The sequence below is a fragment of the Cornus florida genome, unplaced genomic scaffold (assembly GCF_030987335.1).
Source record: "Cornus florida cultivar Cherokee Brave unplaced genomic scaffold, ASM3098733v1 CherokeeBrave_3.0.0_Hap2_Chr11, whole genome shotgun sequence".
Taxonomy (NCBI): domain Eukaryota; kingdom Viridiplantae; phylum Streptophyta; class Magnoliopsida; order Cornales; family Cornaceae; genus Cornus; species Cornus florida.
In genome coordinates, this window is record NW_026775581.1 from 108400891 (window position 1) to 108423116 (window position 22226).

Sequence of the window (22226 nt, forward strand, 5' to 3'; positions counted from 1 at the left end):
ATTTTTTATATAATATAATTAACTTCCTAGTCCTAAATCCATTTTATAATTATTTTATCATTTTCAATTTTCATAAAATGCGCAACCTAATGGATGTACTCACTATTTTGTAAAGATAAAAACAAAAATTCAAGCAACACGACTTATTTTCTCTCTCCCTCTCTCTTACAGTTCGATTTTCATTGAGTTGGCTCCTGTTACTTTTTTCCATATCTACGCCTTTATCTGTTCATAGCTTCGTTTTTAATTCGACCAACAATCCTCCCCTGAAAAATGCCAAATTATAAAGTGTTGGTAGAAGAAGAAAGCTTAAAAAGATCGATTAAAGTAGTCTGGCAGTGAACTAGGGTAGGAATTCAGATTGATTTGTGGCTTGTGGACCGCGGTGGAGGCCAGTGGCGACGAGGGGTTGCTCCTCTTCTTGTTCATCTTGCTCCTCTGTTTCTTCGAATTTGGGCCGGACCTTTCCCGACGTTGAAGATTCTGAATTGATACATGACCGGCAACCCCTTATTGTGTATGAATATTTGTGTATTGATTCTGTGTGTGATTACAATTGGGTTTTTGTAGAGAAAGAAAAGGGAAGTTAAAAGAATTTGGTATGTGTTTGTGTGTGTATATATATATAATATATGTATGTATATAAGATCACAAACGCACCCAATTCTTTTTTTTTTCCCTGGTTAAGTAGATTCTTTGTGTTTGTGTGTGTATATATAATATATGTATGTATATAAGATCATAAACTCTCAAAAACTAATCCAACCTTGCATAGAAAAAACAAAAGAAGAAAATCACAACCCAATCAAATTTTCAACTTTCCTTTTCTAAATATATTCTTAGCATCCCAATAGGAGCTTAGAATTTGGTGCTTTGAAGGTTAGTTTCTAATTTGGGGTTTTCTGGTTCGAATGTATATATAAGATGAATATATATATAATTATATATAATGGTCAATATTGTTCTAAAACTCTCATAAGGGTATATATGGTATTCTAAATTTTGACCAAGGCACATGGATCACGTGCCTCCTTAATTATCAGATGGACTTTACCCAATTATAAGTAATTCAATAATTTGATTTGAAATATTGCCGGCTCATATTTCATTGCAACCAAACATTCCCGCCACTGTAAAAGCCCATTCGCGCCCCTAATTTTGAAAGGTAACACGGCCTTGCTTTAGTGTTTATTTTCCTCTCTGGTTCTCTATCATATTCAAGGCGGTGAACCCTCAGCGGCACACTCCTTTGTCTCTCTACCTGTGTCTCCGTCGAACCTCTCACCGTCAAACTGATTCCCGTCACAGTCGCGGTCTCTATTTTACTGGATCTACAGGGCTAGTTCACGGTCACAGAATTTTGGAACGACCGCTCGTTGCTTAGTCTCTCTCTTTCCTTTGGTCACAGTTACTCAGGTTCATTTCTCAATATTTCTTAGTCTCTTTCCTCAATTAGGCTGTTTATTCCTCTTTCATGCCTCAATACAGTAACATTTATGTATTTATTTATCTATACATGTAAATGTGTGTTTATGCATATACTATATATGCTTTTATTTATATGTGTATGTGTATATGAGTTAGGGTTTAGATTCAAACTGGAATTTAGGGTTTGATACCTTCAATTGGGGGTTTGAAATTGAGAAGTATTTGTAACTCATTAAATTGATGCAAGTTGACTAATTTAGGTGACATGCCAGTTGATAGGGCTACATTGCTACCATTTTGATTTTCTGGTGTATACATCTCAGTTAGATTCTGGGCAAAAGTTTTGGGAGTTTTTTTTTTTTTTTTTTTTTTTTTTTTTTTTTTTTTTTAATTTTTAATTTTAATTGCTATGCATATTTTTAAGTTGCTTTTATTTGGGGTTGAATATGTTGCAGTTTTGTGCTCGTTGTATACTATCACTCGTGTCATCCGGCGAACTTTGTGCTGCTTGGATTGTTCGTGGGATTAACTTGTTCATTTACTAGTCGTAACTGGTAAGCAGTCTGTCTCTTCTTTCTTCTTGAACTTTTGTTCAGGAATTGATAATTCCTAGTTATTATTATTATTTTTTTGATAAATAAATTCCTAGTTATTAATGTAAATTGACATTGATAATTGCATTTCCAGTTACTGTTTTGGCATGACAATGGAGTTGATTAATTCTATATACTTAACTATATTACTACAAACGAGAAAATCACATGCCTTGCCATTCTAAAGTACTATTCTCTTTCTTACCCAAATCACTAACCAATTGTCAGAGGTGTATTAGCATTTGAAGTTAAAGGGAAGCCAAGCCATCTAAATCTAAGCATACAGAATTTGAGGGTTATAAAGGAACTCTCAAAAGGACAATTTTGCCGTACTGAAACTCCGAGGATTTATATACTAGCATCTCACCAAATTTAAATAACAAGTATTCAAAATGTGTGGCCTATCCTAGTAAGATGATTAATAGGAAAATGAGGTAAGTAAGGCACTATTAGATGCATACAAGTTAAACAGCCATTGATCACCATCTTTGGATATCTTTGTTTAATGATCACTGTTTTTGAAATGCCTTGTGAGCAGAATTTTCATATGGAATAATGTTTCATTATCATTTCTAAAATAATTATAAAACTCACTGAAATGTTAGGAAGACTCCTCTACCTAACATTATAAGTTCAAGCTCACTTAAGAAAGACGAGTAATTTCTTTAGAACTTGTATATCCATTTTGAAATTGGCCATCCTTTCTAGTTACTGTCCATGACTTGTTTTTTTAAATCATGAAGGTATTTCATTGTACAAACTTAGACACGGTGACATGTACATTATATGATCTAAGATATAATCTTGAATGTATAATGGAATGGCCAGCACTAGCCTCTGATATTTGACCTGTGCTCATATAATATGATCTTGATACACTTCTTTACTTTTTTAGTTTGTATTATTAAAACATACTGGTTACACCTCTTTACTTTATTCAGTTTGTATTATTTAAACATGCTGGTTGTGTAACTGTCAATAAATTAAGTTGAGAACATTGGTTAAAGCATGGATACAACACGTGTTATCATTTGAATCATGTACTACCTCCAAGCTAAAAGCCACTCAAGACTACTAACGGTGTACTCTATGCCCATAAAATGCATAGTGGTAGTGTGGACTTTTCAGTGGGTATGTGTGGAGAATAAGTGGAATAGCCAGTTGCTAATGTCTAGCTCATGTATAGCATAAATCATGAGGTTGAACTCACTTAACAATGTAATGTTTAATATCTTTTAATTCAGAGACAACACACAAAATGTTATATAGCATGTTGTGTGATACATGAAAATGTTCCATTTAAATATGCAAATTTGTTCACCGTTATTTAACAAAGCAATCCAAATTTTAGTAATTTTTTCAACTTGTCTTGGGCTTCTATTGAGAATTTTGCTGGTTTTGAGAAAACCAAGCTAAGTTTTTTGTGAGATTTATTTCTTTGATTTGAGCAGACACATTTACATTGAGTGTTAGTATGGTGTTCTATATCAGATCGGTGGTATCGTCAGCTTTGCTACGGAGTTATTTAGTTAGATTAGAGCAGTGGACTTCATTTAAATCTTTGCACCGTTTTGTGTAATTCCAAAGGCACTAGAGTTGGAGCACACTATTAGGAGTTAAAGCAATGGCAGGCAATTCCAAAGGCACTTGAGAATCAATGACTTGTGAGAGTAGTTCCAAAAACACTGGAACTCATTGTACTAGTTTTCAAATATAGTGAATTGGTTCGCCTGATACAACTAGTCTTCGTAGTTTGATTCGCCTATCACTTTTACTTTTCTCTATTTTTATTTTTTTTATTGTGTGCTAACTTTATTAATATTTGAAAATAATTTAAAATCAATCAAACAAGCAAACTAGACCTACTCACCCCCCCTCTGGGTCTTCCTACTGAGATAAACTTTCACTCTACTTCGGGACAAAGCAAATTACAAAAATTAAAAGACAACACCCAATGGGCCAATAGTACTAGTTTCATTGTCACTTTTTGGGATTAATTTTTGACACTTTCGCGGTGTTGCAAAAATTAACAGAACACAGATCAAACACACAAGCAATAACACAGATTTTACGTGGTTCACCCCAAAATTTAGCATTACGTCCACCGGGTTGCAGGGATTTCATTATGTGAGAAAACGACACCAAATACAGAGTTCGAAATGAATAAATATCCTCACACTAGGGCAACATAATGAGCGCGAAATATACAAAAATTACCCCCAAAAAACTCGGGTCGGGAACAAGCCCTCAAATCACCACCTTCGGGAAGTTGGATCTGCGAAGTTGGGCTAAGGCGTACAATATTTATCAGGTTCTGCATTTCCCATCATGCAGAACCTGCCAAAACTCCCGATTGACCAGCATAAGATATTAGTTTCTGTTCTCCCAGTTTTTTCCACTTTCTCAGTCACCCTTTAAAATCACTTTCTGATCTAGTTATTTGCATTGACATCTTAACATTTTCTTCTTCTTTGTTTGCAATTTTGTCAGATCCATGCTCCTTTGCAATATACAGTTCCCAATCTAAGGAGTCCTGAATAATGCTTACATTATGCATCTGTATGTGCTTTTTGTTATTTTTTAAATATTGTGTATTATTGTGGTTCATCTGTTTGTTTTATGTGATTGCAGCTGTCTAAGAAAGGCGACCTTTTAGGAGATGTATGGGAAGAAGGCGTGTGAGTTGGTAAAAGAACTTTCGAGCAGTGAACCTGGGCAACTGGCTGCTTTCAATGTTAGTCGTCCGCCTGTTACAGTTTGATATAGTGATATTAGCTTACCCTGCATTGTTGGTTATTTTTATTTTTATTTTATTGGTTTATCTGAATTTATTTGTGGGTAATGAGAATGATGAGGTGGTTGAACATGATAGAATGTCTTCCTTCCACAGTGCATCACCCAGAAACACATCTGGTGGGTTTGTTTATTTTCTTCGATTTTTGTACAGAATAGAATATTTTAGTGTCGTTAAGAGAGAAACCGCATCAAATTGTGCTCATTAAATTGTAGAGACAAATAGAAAGCACATGATTATTGAACTTGGGTAGTTAAGCTTTTGTCTATCATTGTTGAGGTGCATCAAATCTTGTTATTTGATTTTAGATTCTCTGCTCTTGTAGACCAACCTGTTTGCTCAAGCAATTGAAGAATGTAATTTTCATTTCCTTCAGCTGCAAGCCCTGCTGAGGTAACCTCTTTGTTGTTATTTGCTGTATGCTTCCTAAGCCTTGGCTGTTCTTTGTTTTTCTTTATATATATAAAATAAATACTAGCTAGGCCCTTTACAGAAGTCTTCAATTTAAAACCCCATAAAAATAATTATCAAGCATGAGAACTACAATACCAAAATTTGCATAAACAAGCCCAGCTGTTAAACTGCCATTTTCTGGGGGGAAAAAAAAATTGCCATTTTCATACCTTTTGGGAAATACTTTTGAGTAAGATTGATGTTTTAGCTTCTAGCAGTGACATTACCCCAACTGAGGTACTATTTTTATAGCATTAACTTGACAATCTAATCTCTCTTGGGCTATATCAAATGTGAGATTGTAGGATTGAATTTTGAGAGCATCTACCTTGTGCAAATAATGCCAAAGATTACGTGTATTTCTTGTGTACCTTTCCCAACGAAGCACTAGGTATGACCCTTAATGGCTCTCTTCATATATGTTACCTTTGCCACAATGCTAAACTTGGGAAGTCCCTACCAAGAAGGCAAAAATCATGAGGCACATGAAAAGACAGTAATGATTTAATTTTGTGCAGTCACTTATGGTTCAGTTTTGACCATTCACTAATGCCAGATAGTGCAATGCCAAACATGGTAATTGGTTCAATCTATGAAGCATTGCCGTTTTATTACATATTTTCTTAAGACATGTAGCCTCGTGCATTTGTTGTGAAACCCATACTTGATTGGTTGAATTTTTTTTTTTTCACTCCTGAATGATCAGGCAAAGACTTTCCTGTATAAATACTAAGTCCAATATTTTGTTCTTTCTTTTCATTTTCTCTGAAGGTAAACAGTGTCTAACAAAATATTAGCATGACTTGAGTGTTACCCAACTCACGATGCCTAATTGCCTGGGGTTGGTGGTATAGAAGTTTAGTTTGCCATTATTTCTATCCTGGGTCTGTGTATATATGTATTTATGTAAGTATGCGTGTATATGTATAGAGGTTATAATCTATGTTACATGGACTTGGGTACGTGTGTCGGGTGTGGGTCCATATCCAAGCGTCAGATGTATCAAAATTCAAATCCGAAGACAAAAGGACACAGGGACACTACTAAATATTCATACTATTTAATATTTTTATTCTATTTTTTAGACCAAAATAATGTCTTTATTTAGCATGATGTCCAATATCAGCGTTCCACTCAATTTGAAACAATAATAAAATAACATTGAATTATAAGATATACTTTATAGGTGCATGTCCAACCAAAAGTGTTACGCATATCCCATACCCATGTCCGTGTAATGTGTGTCCGACACGGATACTTCACCTACTTCAAGAGTCCATGTAACATAGGTTATAATTGCCAGGCTTCATTGAATGTTATCACTTCTTTCGTGACTTATTAACTTGATATAATGATAGCAAAGTTCAAGAAGGGGGATCAGACAACCAAACAGCTAGAAATGCAGACCACTTTGGGGCACTCATCCATCACCTTTCTTTAGTCCGCAATAAGCGCTGCCTTATGGCTTATGTGTAATTATCTATCCACCTACTAAATTATTGTTTCCTTGAGTAAATTTCATAGCTTGTACTTTTGTCTGGAAACATCATCTTAAATCAGTTTATATGGCTCTTTCTTTGAGGTATTAGGTCTAATAGAGCAGAAGTTATCCGAAGTTTGGGATGGACAATTGAACCTCCACTTCCTGAAGAAATTCAAGAGAAGCTCAGCAGCTCAGAAAAAGAATATTCCAAGAATCATTCTGGAACAATAAAATCATATGGATCAGAAATGGATCTTGATCTGGCCTTGGTAATTGTCTTTTTCACTCTCTTCCACGTTATTCAACTTTGCTAGAAGGTTTACATCTGAACGTCAGCCTTTCACAAGGTTGACATGGTTTTTAATTTTCCCCCTATTTGCTGTTCTTTTTAAAAGGAACAGTTCAGGTAGTCACTCTACTCTTGCTTGTGAATATATGTGAGACAGGATAGTTCCTGAATGCATTGTATTTTTGACATTTGCAAATTTCATTAGTTTAGGAATTTGGAATTGTGAGGTTTTAATCAAGTGGAAAAAATTCAATTGGGAGAGGGGATGGGCCATGGAAACCAATGGATGTTTATTTATTTTTTATTAGGTAAAGTATTCACACACATTGCCCATGCCAGGGCTCGAAACCTTCCCCTCCTCTTTGATGGTAGGGTGTTATACCATTGGCCCATTGGTAAACCAATGCGTGTTAGATTAAATAACAAGCATGTGTTTCCATTGAAGAAGTATTCAGAATAAGTTGAAAATTGCTAACTATGTGTTATTAGGTATATGAACATGTATTTTGTGCATTAGTTAGTATAATGGAATAGGTTGCCATTGCTTTGTGCGGTGGTAAAAGCTTAGTCCACCAAGCATTGAGAAAATGAACTCGAATATGGTAACAGTCACCCCCTTCCTATCACATTTGATATATCAGGATTGAACTGGGTAATCATTTTTACTTCATGTATTGTAAAACCTGGTTAAATAAATCTGGATCATATCAAAATTCTCAACTATTATGCATGATTTGGTATTTTTGACCAAACAACTAAATTGTCAAGTCTCCGTGTGCATTTGCAAGGATATGGTGCCACCCAAAGATCCCTATATCAAGGTGAGAGTCCTTGATGATATTGGTCATGTGGCGCTCAGTGATCAGAATGCCGTACTTACTCGCTATGCGATTCTCTTTCTCCGGCGAACTGATGCCGAGCCATACATCTCTCAGGTGGTAGTAAATCTTTAACTTTTATGTTCAATTCACACTATATGTATCTGTTGAATAATTCTAATATTTTCATTTGCCCATCATCATTAGGGCTTGATGGAGGAGCTCACTGCTAACTGAATTATTGTTAAACAACATACTGATGGTCCAATATGATTGACATAGCAACACTAACAGTATTGGCCTCACTCAACTGTTTTTTCACTGTCTAAATTGTTGTTCTTGTTCATCCATATAATTTAATAATTTGTAATGTAAGAAGAAAATGTAATTGTTGATTCACACTTCCTCTCAGGAAGTGAAAAAAGTGGGAATATCCAATCTTGAATATTTTGTAACATTGGATGATATGTATCTCAATTATTGTTTGATGCTCCAATAATCAACTTAATTGATTGTTCAAATTTGTTGTGGCTGGCATGTCCATAAATGTAATTTTCATAGCATGGAGTTGGAAAACAAGTGAAACTTTGTGGCATTAATTAAGAATACATGAAGGGGAGAGATTTGGGTGAAGAAGCACTCCTTTGATTGGAAAACTTTGAACTTGTTTGCCTTTCATGGAAAAACACCCTTCAACCCAAAACCATTCCCACTTGCCTTTATCAACTGCTTCTCTCCAAAGAATCATTCCTGACCCAAGGACTCTATACAAACACACTACCCCATCAATACCCACACATTTTGTGTTACCCCAGCTCCCCTTCCCACATAAAAATCTCAACCCTAATTCAACTGGCACCTTGTCAATTAACCTCCAAGTGTCACCATCACCAAGCTGCCATATGCACGCATCTCTACCACTCGTGCCACCGACAAGTGTCAACTTCCCATTTCTCAGTACCAACGTGGCAAACTCGAGCAGGTCCGCCAATGGCACGCTCACTTCGGTCCACTTGTTTGTCCCAATCTCAAAGCCCATTACGGTGTAGGCCCGGGCCGAGGTCACCCAATATAGGACCCCATTGGAGTACACACTCTCATTGGGGGTCCAGACCGTTAGCCTCACCGCGAACTCCACCGGCATGGATCCGATCATTTGCCACGTGTCATGCTGCGAATCGTACATTTCCAATGTGGGCTCGTATGATGCTCCTCCACTTGGCGCTTCAGACGTCCCTCCGGCCACATAGACCCTAAAGTAAGGAATTGGACCATGTTGGGCCGGGTCCAACTCAATCACGCCCACAACAGGATTGGTCCTTGTGATATTTAGGATTGGGAGGGGCCTGTATTGCCTAGTAAAAGGGTTGCATATGGCTAATTGGAGGGCTGTGGTGCTTGTGGGTCTAAAGAGCACGAGGCCAGCAATTTGAGCAATAGGCCGGACCGTGCCAGGAACAAATTCGAGAGAGAGCACGTGCCAATTGTCGCTGATCGGATTGTAAGCATAGCAAAAGAGTCCACGGCTGCGCGTGGGCAGGGCTATGAACCAAGCTGGGTGGCGCCGCCTCCCCGGTGGGGCTGGGTATGAGGTATAAATGTCGGCACACGTGTGCCAAAAGCGGCAAACTGACCTGGCACGTGCTAAAGAGTCTGGCGGGAGGAAGGAGAAGACATTTGCTAGGAGATCAGAGGGGATGTTGCTCCACATATTAGAGAACATAGAAGGTTTAGAGGTAAAAGGTTTTTGCACCAAGGGGCTATGGAAATATATATACACACACATATATGCATCAACTGTTGTGTTGGTGGCATTGACAATTATTGGAGGTGAATTATTGGATTGGTATTTCGCATAGGGATGTGTGACTCACATGAGCTAGACCTCGTCCACATGTGAGCATTAATTGTTTTTAGTAACTCTCTGTACCACCTCTTTTTCTTTATATTTTATTTGATATTTCTAGTTAATTTGTAGAACCTTTTTTTTTTCGTTTGTTATATGTTATTAACACGTATGAGATAGTACTAGTTCTTTGAAGAGCTCAAAGGTCAAGAGAGGTGAACAAAAACAGCCCCACTCCTCTGCATCTCTCTCTGTCATCCTGCTAACGCCTGTTACCTCTGACTATGAAAGTCGTAGGTCCCGCAGAAAAAGGTGGCACATCATAATTTCTGCAAGAAAATGAGGATACTCAATGAGTAGGTTTTATGGGATCTCGTGGACATATTCTATATTCCACTCATATAGTATAATTAGGGGTGAAGTAAAAAAAAAAATCTCCCTAGTTTCAAATAATATTTTTTATGTTTAAATTTCATCAATGTGAAAAGTGAGTAAATAAGAATTTATTGTCAGTTAAATAAAGTGAAATAGATTAAAATATAAAATACCATTCAAAATTCTCTTTACAAAAATAATAAAGAGACGAGTAAAAAGTTGAAATTATTTTGACTTGCTCAAAATTAGAGAGTAAATTAAAAGAAATATAATATAAATAATTAATAAATTATATATATATATATATATATATATATATATATATCTCCCGGCCAAACGCTTCTCAGAAAGTCATGCAACGCTTAATTCAGGAATTCTAATAAGTTCACGATTATCACGACTTAAAAATATGTTATGTCATAAAAGAATGATAAACCTACATATAACACTTCATTCTTCCCCCACCTCAAGCAATGCAGGAATTGTGAGCACGTGGCTCACACCAGAACCTTGCCTCTCACAGGCCTGTTCTTGCCCACCGAGCCTCACATAAATAATTTTTATTATTATCTTTATTTGAAAAATCAAATAAAATATTATATATATATATATATAAATTCAAGTGCCAAAATCATATTCCTACGAATAATTACTGAATAGTAATATAAATAAAAATAAAAATACTATATATTTTTTGTACGGAATAAACTGTTTTCTTTTATACAAATGACAAATCCTTAATGCTTGACCAAAGATTTAATTCTTAAAAAAGTATATGATAGGTATAGACATTTAGGTGTGTATATATTCATTTTTTTTATATTTAATTTTATTCTTTTTTTTGGGTAAATTAATATTTAATTATTTGATCAAGTGAATATGAAAAAATAAATTAATAACATAATATGTAAATCACTTTTATGTTTTAGAAAAATTTATTATTTTTATAAAAAAATATTAATGTATACAGACGACACAACATCTTACACATGGACATGCATATAACTTCTAAAACACATTAGGATATAAGTAGAATTTTTTAAGAAAGATAAATTTAATTAATTTATTGTTTATTATTATTAGTATTAAAGAACTATAATTTATACATGTGGGAGAGGGTGGTTGAGAGACAGAGAATGAGAAAAATATAAGTTTAAAAAAAACAAATAAGGGAATATATATATATATTGTAGAGAGAGAAATATATTTAAATATAAATAGAGTATTTATTGAGCGAAAAATAATGAAATTGAAATATTATACATAGAAATGAGAGAGAAATGAATAAAGGGTAGTTTGGAAAGTCTAAAAGGGAGGTGTTGGTATTAAACAGTTTTTTTGGTCACATAACTAGCACGCATCACATTTTGAGAATTAGAAGCTCTTTATTTGCTCATTTTTTACTCACATTTTAACACGAGAGATATTAAAAATAAAATAAAATAAAATATACTTTATTCGTGTCAAATTTCATATTAAATATGGTTTATTTAAGAAGTACTCAAATTCATATCTAACTTGAATTTGTAAGCAACTCCACATATGGGCAACTTGAATGTGAGTTTCTTGCCATTAAAAAAAAAAAAAAGGGGGTTCCATTTCGCGAAAGAAATTTGTTTTATTTAAAAAATTGCTTTCACACTTGATTAAATGAAACAATAAAATAAAAACAAAATTTAGGCAAGCGGACCACATATAAATTTGACAACTCGAAAGGGATTGAATCTAAATCGGGCTGTTTCATTGATTGTTGAGTGATTATGACACATAAGACTTGCCGTGACAAACTTGTTTAATATCATTTACTTCTGGATTGAAATGGCGATATATACATTCTCTGAAGTGAATATAAAGGATTTGACAGCTACAACAATTTGTTATTTCCAATTGTTGCTACTGAAACCTAGTTTAGTTTACCTCATCGTATTGAAGTTTTAATTTTGGATAAATAATATTCCATTAACTTATTAAGTTTAAAAAATGAGCAAATAAAAATTTAGGTTGTGTTTATAAGTTCGTTAAATTTCTAAAAATAAACAAAAAATGACTTGAAACTATTGTTAAGATATAAAATTTCAAAAATACATTTGTTTTTCCCTCTTATAAGAGCAATGTGAGAAAAACACTACTAATATTTACATTTTGGGTAAGTAATACCTCTATCCTTTATTTTGAGTATATAATTTTGTTAAGTTTGAAAAAATGTGACAAATAAAGGCTTGATGTCATTGTTTTGTTTAAAATTTATTTATGTACATTGCATGTGACATTTTTAAGATATAAAATTTTAAAAATATCCTTGTCTCTTGTGTATATATATATATATATACCGTCACATTTAATTAGTCTTTTCAGCATTTAGGTCATTGTTTGCATCAAAATTGAATGTTAATAAAATTTATAACATATAAAAGGTTATATATTCTATATGCATATTATAAGAGTATTTTTACCCTCAATCCTATAATATATATATATATATATATATATAAGAGGGATAGTATAGTTATTTCACATTTAGGATACTTTAGTCTTTTTAACATTCATGTCATTTTTTTGACCCAAAATTAAATATTAAGACTTTTTAGAATGGATAAAGTTATACACTTTATATGCATAGGATTTAAGTTACACAATTCTTTCTGACTGGTGTTGTTTTCACGGTCCGAGCGTGCTCCCGCTCTTACATTTTGCGCGCATTCTGACTCAACTTCTCACTATTTATGACTTAATTCTGCAACTCTCGTCCTTGCTTTACGTAGCTTTGTACCGGAAATGCTTCTTTTTTTTATTTTTTTTTTATTTTATAAGGATACCCTTCTTTTTGGTATACAGATTGCTTGACACGCGTACCGTGATAACAACCCAGTACCAGATACTGTAATTCCATTGTGGGACCCAACAGAAGTCTCGCAGGCTCAGCTGCCCAACCATGGCCTCTTCAAAGAAAAATGCAAGCATCGTATCACGCATTGCCTCTTTCATATATTTCATTATCATCATCTTCCAAGTTCCACTTTTCAGGTATTATTGCATTTCTTTCTCCAGTAGTATTTGGTTTTCTCTTTCTTGGTTCAATATCTAATTCACTTTTTCTTTTTTAGCTTCTTGTTCATTGGATACAATGTGATTTCTCTTTCTTGGCTGTCTCTTTCTTGCGATTTGTTTTGTTATTCAATCTGGGATTGCTTTTATATTTCAAATATTTAATCCAATTATGTAGATCTATAGATGTTCATATTGTCTACACCTTACTCTTTCCAAAAAACAAGCCCCATATTTTCTTAATTTTCAGGGATCTAATTTCTATGGTTTTTATTAGTTATTTATTTTATTTTTGTGAAGTTTCATCTATTTTATCATATGTTTTCCAAAAGTGATTTCAAAAGAAAAGAGTACGAGTAGAAGCAAAAAAAGTTCAAGAACTAAATATTTGGTTTCTTCTTCTAATTTTTTAATGAGCCTACAGATGTGTAGCGTTTGGTATTGACCCTGCAAATGTAATTAAAAGCCCCAAGTAGTATTAATGTTGCTCCACTACTAATGGGAATTAATGTTTCTGTGGGCATTATTTAATTTAATTAATGTTAATGTGGGCATTATTTAATTTATAGTCATTTATTATAGTTTATTATTGATTTAGAAATTATAAGGGCATGTTCTGTTTTTCTTTTTTGTTTGTCTTTTGCCTTGCAATTGTTAAATCATTCATTCATTTTGCTGCCTTTCACTTTGAGAGAGAAAAGGAGATGCCACTGAATTACAAACTTTAGCAGTCGAAAATCTAGAAATTAGACAACTTGAAATGTATGACTTTCCATTCCCAAAGATTGGAAATTTGTAGTTGTCATTTTCAAGATTTTGGAATCTTTTATAATTTTATTAGCTGTTCCACGAGTCTCATCTTCAATCTTGGGCATGTAAGTATTCTTCTGTTAGTGAAGAACTATTTATACAGCTTTATTATCATATAAAATTGAATTAATGAAGCAGTACACTCTCCGTCCCAAAACACTTGTCCCTCTGTTCATATTTTGGTGTCAAAAACTTCATCTGTCATTCTAAACCTCAATGTATATTATTTTCAAATTTTTTAACTTTTGATTACTTTTGCAAAATACCAATGAGAATTTTAAACTTCAAACAAGCAGTTCTGGAATTTCAAAAACGACGAGGCATTCATGTCCCCTTGCAAAGTTTAGGAATGGAGGAAGTATTAAATTTTATTAACAGATGTGTCATGTGATCCTTTTGATTTATCAATTATCATACAGCTTCAAGAAGCAATAAAAAGAAAAGGCCTAGATTGTCGTTTTCAACAGCTTATATCTAATTCACCTTGCTTTAACAGGGTCCCATGTAGAATTGGAATATGTACAACACCAACAGAGGTGACATCTGCTCAACTGATAGCAAGTGAAGTCTTCCCTGCAGTTGTAGTGAAGACCCTTCTCTACCCAAGTGTCATTGCCAATGCTATGATCAAGAACAAGGCCATTCCAAGCTATAACAACCTGCTAAATATCCATGATTTGAAAATTGTCAAGGATTTTCCTGTCACAACTGATCTCCAACGCCTAGAGGTTTGTATATTAAAGAAACCCGTGTTGTGCAACTTATATTTGTGTGATTCATTATTTGTGTAGAAAGCAAGGGACAAAGAGGCCGACCAAAGCTTACGTGGGATAAAGTAATTAAAAAACTTAAATTTAAGAGAAGACATGATATATAATAGGAAAAAATGGGAAAAGAGAATTTATGTGGCCGACCCCATTCATATGGGATAAAGGCAAGGATGACGATGATGTGTGTGATTCAGTGTAAGAAAATGAATGTGTTTATGATGCAAAACCTAATGAAAGAGAACAAAGAGCTACTTTGGATGCCAATGGCAATAATGGCATGGTCCAATTTCTATTTACTAGAATAGTACCTTGTTTTTGTTAATTTGTTCTTTCTTCTCATCCCACACTTTGTTTGGGTCATCAGGTTCTTGTTGGAAGCTACTTCTCTGTGGCGGGAGCGATTCTAGGGCTGGTAAGATCTGGAAGGATGAGCCTGTTTGGGATACTTCTCATCATATGGGGCCTTGCAAAGGAAGTATTTCTTGGAAAATATGCAACCAGAGTTGACACCAAAGCTGTCCATATCTACCCAACAATGACCATTGCTGTAGTTTCTGCCTTCTTTTCTATAACAAGGGATGTGAGAACGATAATCCGGTGTTTTAAGGCTAAGCGAATTCCTAAACCGCTGAGGAAGTGCACAAAAGTAAAACATAAATGAGTTCAGGCGGTTGAAAAATACAACTTTGTTTCAAATCTGTTACTTATTTCTTTTCTTTGTTGCTTCCCATATTTCTCAGGATTTGAACAATTTTGTAGTATAGAAGAAGTTGAAATATTGCACTCAAAAACTTTTGTATATTGCAAAATAGGCAGTATATGACATTGTTTGTGTGTTGTTAAAATGTATCCACCATTTCTTCTGTAAATTCAAGTTCTAAGTGAACCATTATATATATGCTTAAAGATTAGAAGGGTAGAAAGTGGTCTGCCTCCTATGAAATTGCGGTATTTAGAATCTGTGAAAGCCATGTTCATTTAGGGCCTGTTTGGACGTCCTTGGAATTGATGGCTTTATTTAAAATCTTGGTAGCATTTTAATGCAGAACCCTTGAATCAGAATAGGAAAAATGAGCTCAAAAGTTAGCATTCAATGCGCTGATCATCATTGCAACTTGTGCGAATAAGATACTATTTATGTAACAAGCAAACTACATATAAACACTAGGTCCAATATATTTATTCAAAAATACAATCCTAATTCAACATATTACATCACTGCAACACCATTAAATTATTAAATATTATAATGTTATTGCATTTTGAATTTAACATGGGAAAATTATATATAAATGGAGTCAAAGTTCCATATTTCTCTAAAATGGATTGCTGAGGTGGCACATGATTTTTTACTGTTTAAAAAATTGTGGTGCCTAAAATGCCCTTCCCTAACAAAAAAGTAGTACCTTCAGTTCAAAAAAGTAGTACCTTCGCAGGTGTTTATAAAACATGGTACCTGGACGCCAAAAAGTAGTACCTTCAGTTCAAAAAAGTAGTACCTTCGAAGAAAAAGTAGTACATTCGCGGAAGGATATTTTAGGCACCACAATTTCTAAATAGTAAAAAACCATGTGCCACCTCAGCAAGAGAAATATGGAACTTTGACTCAGCCTTTAAGTAAATATATAACTTTGACTCCATTTATATGTAATTTTTCCATTTAACATTCTTGTTCCAAAAACGAGCGTCCCTTTTAAACAACAGTGATTCAAATACGACCCTAATTCAATTAGATGAACTACTACAACATCGTTAAATTAAAAAAAGCATTTTGGATATAATATTTTTTGCATTCTCAATTTAGTACTAGTAGTATTTAATAGTTTAATCGAAGTCCACTTAATAGTACTGAACCCATGTTCTCAAGAAGAGGTTTGCACATGTGATGCCGACACTGAGTGACCTAATACGAAGAAGTTCTCTGCAACAATGATGGTCTCGTATTTAAAGCATAAATTGGGTTAAGATTGATTAGATAGGAATAAGGTAGTAATACGTGATAACGGCAGATTTGTGGGACACGTCGAAGACTGAACTACCCAACTCTCTCAATCCCATGCACCATGTTGGAAGGAATTGCACAAGGTAACAAAGACGTGTGTTAATTGATCTTTGTTTTTTAGTCACTGTCTCTCTCATTTTTGCTGAATATAATAAGCTTACTTTACCTAGTGGGAACACATGAGATTGGAATACAAAGCGCAAAGATTCCTTTCCTTCCTTCCTTCCACTATGTCATGGATCATCATCTCTGAATCATTGGTGCACACAAAATCCCTCCCTCCCTCCCTTTTTACTTGCTTAATTTATTCAATCCCACTTTCCGTCATCAATTTTGATTTTTGTGCCTATTGTTTGCTGATTCAATTCTAAAGATTTCTGGGTTTTGGGGGGTTTTTGTTTTTGGGCCTGAATTTTGGAAACACACAAATGTTGTGCTTGATTAGAATAGGTTTTGCTTTTGTGGGAGTTGAATTTCAGAGAAAAAAATTGCACTATTCTCTTCTTTTAGATGTGGGTTTTTTTTGTTTTCTGATGATTTCTTATTATGGATATCTAAGGCTGAATAATTGAATTTTTTTTTTTTTTTTTTTTTTTGTCTAATTTTTAGGTGGGTTTTGATTGTGGAAGCCATAAATTAGCAATTTCTATACCAGGGTTTTTTACTGGTGAAATATGAACTTTTTCATAAATTTTCAGAGTGGGGTTGTGGTGTCAAGATTTGAGATATTGCTAATTTGAAGGAAGTCTTTGTGTTGTCAGTGTACTGAGAAGCAAATGCAAAGTCTCTTAGCTTTAAGTGGTGGTTTGTGTTGTTGGTGCATGATATTATAGTAACTGATAAGATCAAGGAATGGCAATGTCTTTCCACACACTTAATTACCCTTGTCATACATTTGGTTATATGAATAAGCACAGAACCCAGTATAAAACAAGGACAAATCCGGTACTTCCGTTGTCAATTCTGCTTCAAACTAATGATAGTGGTAATTTACTTGACTCCAAGAACAGTTCCGGTATAAGTACAGGTTCAACAAGCAATTATTTTAGTGGTTCCTTGCTCAGTCAAGCTAATACAGTGGGGATTCTTGGAGGTGTATCTATAGATTCTACTTTGAATTTCTTGAACAAATTGGTCAGGTGGAGTTCAAAAGACGGAGAAGACTGCCTACCCTTTGTTCTTTGCTCCGATCCTGTTTTAAACAAGGAGCTTTTATCGCATGAGAGAAATTTTTTCCCGTCCCTTAACCTTAAGAATAAAAATGAATATTCCCAAATGGATCACACTTCAATTCAGGAGCATCTCAGGTGTAAAAGGGTTTTTCTCGAGCAATCCGGAGCTCGCTGCATAGTAATGCCTTGTCATGTATCTCATTCATGGCATGATGAAGTTTCCAGGGGATGTTCTGTTCCTTTCCTTCATATGGGTGAATGTGTTGCCAGGGAGCTCAAGGCAGCAAAATTGAGGCCGCTTGAAGCTGGAAGTCCTCTGCGGATTGGGGTTCTTGGTGACAATGCGACTTTGACAGCCGGGTTTTATCAGGAGAAACTGAAGATTGAGGTAATCAATCTGTCGCTTGTGTCCATTTTCGTTTTACTGGAAAAACAGTCACATGTGTTCTTGGTAGTTTCCAATTACCATCCTCCATGAGGAGATCTAGAGGAATTAGATTTATAGTCCGCTTTCATTTTACTATTGTTCTTTTGCATAAAATTCCCCTTGACTTGGTCAAATTGCATATAATTGGTCATGTTACTTTAGTCCGCTTTGTTTTGCTCAGCTGTTGCACCTGGTCATGTTTCATTGTGCTGCAGGAATGAGTTCCTTCAATTGAGATTTATATACCACTTGTATCTGAATTGAACTTTGTTTCTTGAACTATTGATTTAGGGATCTATAAATGGCATAAAGTTTCTTCTCGGACTCGAATCCTTGTCCTCACAACTTCTACCATTGTACCAAGCAACATTATAATTATAGTTTTGCATTCAAATGTTGTGGAAAGCAAAATGAGCAGATTCAATTGTCATTATCATGATATCTTGATTTGCCATAATCATGTCCTGTAAATAATTATCTTTGCTTTGTTTATTTTATATGAAATAATTTACTAAAACTTTAGTTTATTGAACTCTCAATAGTTATACTGAGCTCATTGCCTATATTAATAGATGTTTAGTGTCATTCTGAAAGAGGATTAGTTCACTTCATTTTTATTATTGTTTTTGTTATTGTTACTGTATAAATTGAATAGATACAAACAATATAAACACAAAATTTGTCATTCCAAATGCAGTCAGTATAAAACAATTTTAGAACTTCTGCCTGTAATGTTGAGTGGCTGATTATGAGGATGATTTTAAAAGATCGTAGAAATGATATATCTTGTATCCAAAAAGATAATGTTATCTAGTACAATAGTAATTTTTCCAATACTAGGAGAAAATGAATTTAATTTATTGCTATGTAAAATCCAATCAGATAATTCATTTCATGGGCAATGTCCAAGCACCTTAGTAGAAAAGAATCAACTAGTTATTGGTTGTTAATCTTCTAGCTATCCTTTTTTTCTGCATAAGACTAGTATATATTAATTATACTTTCTTTTTTTTTTTTTTTTTCCTAGTTGGTTACACACACATTCCTCCACTGAGGCTCGAACCCCTGACCTCTCTTTGAGAAGTAGGAGCTTGGTACCGCTAGGCCACTGATCTGTTGGTTATATTAATTATAATTCTGCACAATGTTTTTATGAACCTTGAAATCTCATTTCATTTAAGGTAGATATCAAAAATCTAAATCACAAATTTCATAGGAAGTGATTATTTTTTAGTAAGTCATTGAAGAATTTGATTTATACTACTTAGAAAGAAAAAGTAAGGTTCATCATTGTCGAGGTTTCCATAGTTGGTTGCTTGGGTGCTGTGCTGCCTCGCTAAGCTGGACCACCGACCACCAGCCTCAGTTCTTTGGTGTGAGCCTGTCAGGGAATAGTAGTGGACAGATAATTGACACTTCTCATTTCATACTGTTTTTGTTTGTCTTGCCTGATAGAATGTACTTTCAAATAAATAAAACACCATTTGCACAATTTAGATAAAGAAGGGGTCATTTTATACCTTCTTTCAGAATTAGAATTGAATATATGTCACACATAGATCTTAAAAAGTGCACACCTCAGTATATCGCAAAGTTGGAATGGGTGGAGCAAATGAATTCATCAGTAACATATATCATCTGTTGGGCATGATAATACAAAACCAGGTTGAGGGCATTAATCTCCTTCTGTTCAGAGTTATTGAACTTAAATAATTATAGGGTAAAAGTGGAAATTAAGAATTAACAAAAATTACAATTAGAGAGTCATCTAGAAACTAAATAAGTTCACTTTTTATCCTTGCACTATATGCACAGGCAGAGGGATCACTTGATTTCAGCCATCTGCTTCCAGTTGATTGTGAACGGAGAATTAGGCATGAAGGGCAAAGTGTGTTGTTTAGAAAGGAAGAAGAAAACATCACATACTTATTTGTCTTTTTATTTCTGAACGGAAGTCACTGTCGCTTTCATACATCAAGGGCGCTTAGTATATTCTCTTTTTTTCCTAAGTGGGACATTAGTATATTGTTATCCTGAAACTATATTTATGATAATATATTCAAATTAAAGATGCCTTGTCCCAACAAGGGTGGTTTACATGAATTATGCTTTGCTAATTCATTCTTTCAAGAGTCATAATTTTCAGTTAAGATAAAATATTATTGATAGATTCAACCTAAATTCTAGAAATCTGTAAAAAGTGAAAAAAGAAAAGGAAAAGGATCTTGGATTTTGCTTATCATGACAAGTTGTCCAGGAATGGTTTGACAATTACTGGTATCAGCTTGAATGGTCATTTTAAAATTATTAGGAATGCTTTATCAAATGTTCACACATGTCTAAAGTGTTAAACACCGTACTCATACAATTAGTGCCCTAATTTATGGATGTATTCGTATAGAACTCATGGCGGACTTGATGGGGAAGCTTAGAAAGATTTGTAAAAGGAAGCATTTGAAATGCCTTTCTATCATTACTTCGTCCTTACTTATTTACATCCATGTATGCAATGTATATTTGCCAAATTCAGATGTAAAATTATACCTTATGTTTGATTTTTTCTTCACCAAGTCATGAGTAAAATCTTTTTGATTCCTCATTTCCTTTGCTAGTGAATTTCTTATGAACTGCTCCCCCCATATTCTGTGTATGAAGGGTTTTGAGGTTGTGCTGCCGGATAAAGCAACCATGGAACATACAGTAAATCCTGCAATTGAAGCTTTACGCAGAAAGGATATAGAAGGGGCAAGGAATCTGTTGATAATTGCACTACAAGTTCTTCTGGTAAGGGCTGTTAACACTGTCATCCTTGCGTCTGATGAAATGCGGGATCTTTTGCCACGCGATGATCCTCTTCTCAAAAAATGTATTGACCCTATTGATGCGTTGGCTAGATCAACTATCAAGTGGGCTCAATCTGCTGAAAGAAGTACATAAACAATGCCTAGAACTTAAGGATGCTGGTTTTTTGTGCATCTCTATTGGTATTATATACAAAATCTTGTTAATATTGTGATTTTTTAAGTTAAAATTCTTATCATTGATGCAATGTTTCAGTTTACCAATTTAGTTATCATGGTAGGGCAATTTGGGTTGAAACTGGTTCTGTTTTATCGTGTAAAAAGAACTGATTTGAAGATTGTAATGAAAGCTCATTTATTTATCACATGAACAATTCAGAAAGAAATTTGTTGTTTCATTCTGTTTTTACTATTATTATTATTATTGCTGCACTTGTTAAGTATGGTATAATTATTTTTATTACTATATGATTTTAACACATAGTGCCCCCCCCCCCCCCCCCCCCTCCCAAAGCACACACACACACACACACACACACACACACACTTAAATGTTACTGAACATCGTAAACCTCTCTTTACACTAATGGAACCAAAAGGATCTGTGATAGGGTATCTGTGATAGGGTAAACCCTAGGCTTGTTAATCTGAGGAATGTTGAGGAGTTCGGTAGCTTTATCTTGTTACAGTCGTTGCATTCCCGTGAACAGGAGACGGAGCAATATGGTAAGATACTGCTGCTTTTACACACTGTCTTCCTTTCCCTAAGAAAACATCGGTTGATACTTGTCATGCAAAATAATGAGCAATGCAGGGCTCATTTTTTGTTCGGGAGGGCTTACGATATCTGGAGCTCCACAAACTAAACTTGATGAGGACCACATGAATACTGCTTTGCATTGGCAAAAGCAGTTAAAAGCTGGAGATCAGATGTTCTGATCTATGGTTGGAAATGGAATTCTAGGGCAGAATTTGGAATTGGTTAGTCTCAATACATTTAAAGTTCTACCGAATGTATGCTTGCATTTTTCTGATTCTAATGTTGTGTTTTATAGATGGGACAGAAAAGGAGGGATAAGATTTGGGCATATTTTTATATCATAGGAATACTTGTTTATAT

The 22226-nt window shown here is 34.4% G+C and overlaps 4 protein-coding genes across 7 annotated transcripts; 3 read left to right on the forward strand and 1 right to left on the reverse strand.

Moving 5' to 3' along the window:
- Positions 1-122: 122 nt before the first annotated feature.
- LOC132283920 (uncharacterized) lies at positions 123-8383 on the forward strand. Of its 2 annotated transcripts, none has more exons than XM_059785963.1 (8): positions 123-1416; positions 1884-1982; positions 4653-4755; positions 5141-5208; positions 6627-6740; positions 6858-7020; positions 7829-7975; positions 8066-8383. In XM_059785963.1, exons 3-8 carry the CDS (start codon positions 4681-4683, stop codon positions 8093-8095), a joined length of 597 nt encoding a protein of 198 aa, XP_059641946.1. In that variant the 5' UTR covers positions 123-1416; positions 1884-1982; positions 4653-4680; the 3' UTR covers positions 8096-8383. The 2 variants fall into 2 exon arrangements, with proteins under 2 accessions (XP_059641946.1, XP_059641947.1); XM_059785964.1 differs by having other exon boundaries at positions 123-517.
- A 43-nt stretch (positions 8384-8426) lies between these two features.
- LOC132283919 (protein UNUSUAL FLORAL ORGANS-like) lies at positions 8427-9743 on the reverse strand. Its single transcript, XM_059785962.1, has one exon. It carries the CDS (start codon positions 9642-9644, stop codon positions 8454-8456), a length of 1191 nt encoding a protein of 396 aa, XP_059641945.1. The 5' UTR covers positions 9645-9743; the 3' UTR covers positions 8427-8453.
- A 3205-nt stretch (positions 9744-12948) lies between these two features.
- LOC132286353 (uncharacterized) lies at positions 12949-15549 on the forward strand. Of its 2 annotated transcripts, none has more exons than XM_059788677.1 (3): positions 12949-13103; positions 14431-14662; positions 15069-15549. In XM_059788677.1, the coding sequence occupies exons 1-3, from the start codon at positions 13012-13014 to the stop codon at positions 15363-15365; spliced, it is 621 nt and encodes a 206-aa protein (XP_059644660.1). In that variant the 5' UTR covers positions 12949-13011; the 3' UTR covers positions 15366-15549. The 2 variants fall into 2 exon arrangements, with proteins under 2 accessions (XP_059644660.1, XP_059644661.1); XM_059788678.1 differs by lacking the exon at positions 12949-13103 and adding an exon at positions 13125-13999.
- A 1019-nt stretch (positions 15550-16568) lies between these two features.
- Positions 16569-21492, forward strand: LOC132282938 (uncharacterized). 2 transcript variants are annotated; one of them, XM_059784782.1, is made up of 3 exons: positions 16569-16789; positions 17316-18266; positions 20961-21492. In XM_059784782.1, the coding sequence occupies exons 2-3, from the start codon at positions 17559-17561 to the stop codon at positions 21240-21242; spliced, it is 990 nt and encodes a 329-aa protein (XP_059640765.1). In that variant the 5' UTR covers positions 16569-16789; positions 17316-17558; the 3' UTR covers positions 21243-21492. The 2 variants fall into 2 exon arrangements, with proteins under 2 accessions (XP_059640765.1, XP_059640764.1); XM_059784781.1 differs by lacking the exon at positions 16569-16789 and adding an exon at positions 16821-16966.
- The last annotated feature ends 734 nt before the right edge of the window (positions 21493-22226 follow it).

Coding starts and splice junctions, on each gene's coding strand:
- LOC132286353 (XM_059788677.1), top strand. CDS start 13,012: ATGGCCTCTTCAAAGAAAAATGCAAGCATCGTATCACGCATTGCCTCT. Junction 13,104..14,430: donor TTCCAAGTTCCACTTTTCAG/GTATTATTGCAT, acceptor TTGCTTTAACAG/GGTCCCATGTAGAATTGGAA. Junction 14,663..15,068: donor CTGATCTCCAACGCCTAGAG/GTTTGTATATTA, acceptor TTGGGTCATCAG/GTTCTTGTTGGAAGCTACTT.
- LOC132283919 (XM_059785962.1), bottom strand. CDS start 9,644: ATGTGTGTGTATATATATTTCCATAGCCCCTTGGTGCAAAAACCTTTT.
- LOC132282938 (XM_059784782.1), top strand. CDS start 17,559: ATGGCAATGTCTTTCCACACACTTAATTACCCTTGTCATACATTTGGT. Junction 18,267..20,960: donor AGGAGAAACTGAAGATTGAG/GTAATCAATCTG, acceptor CTGTGTATGAAG/GGTTTTGAGGTTGTGCTGCC.
- LOC132283920 (XM_059785963.1), top strand. CDS start 4,681: ATGTATGGGAAGAAGGCGTGTGAGTTGGTAAAAGAACTTTCGAGCAGT. Junction 4,756..5,140: donor GGCAACTGGCTGCTTTCAAT/GTTAGTCGTCCG, acceptor CTGCTCTTGTAG/ACCAACCTGTTTGCTCAAGC. Junction 5,209..6,626: donor CAGCTGCAAGCCCTGCTGAG/GTAACCTCTTTG, acceptor ATATAATGATAG/CAAAGTTCAAGAAGGGGGAT.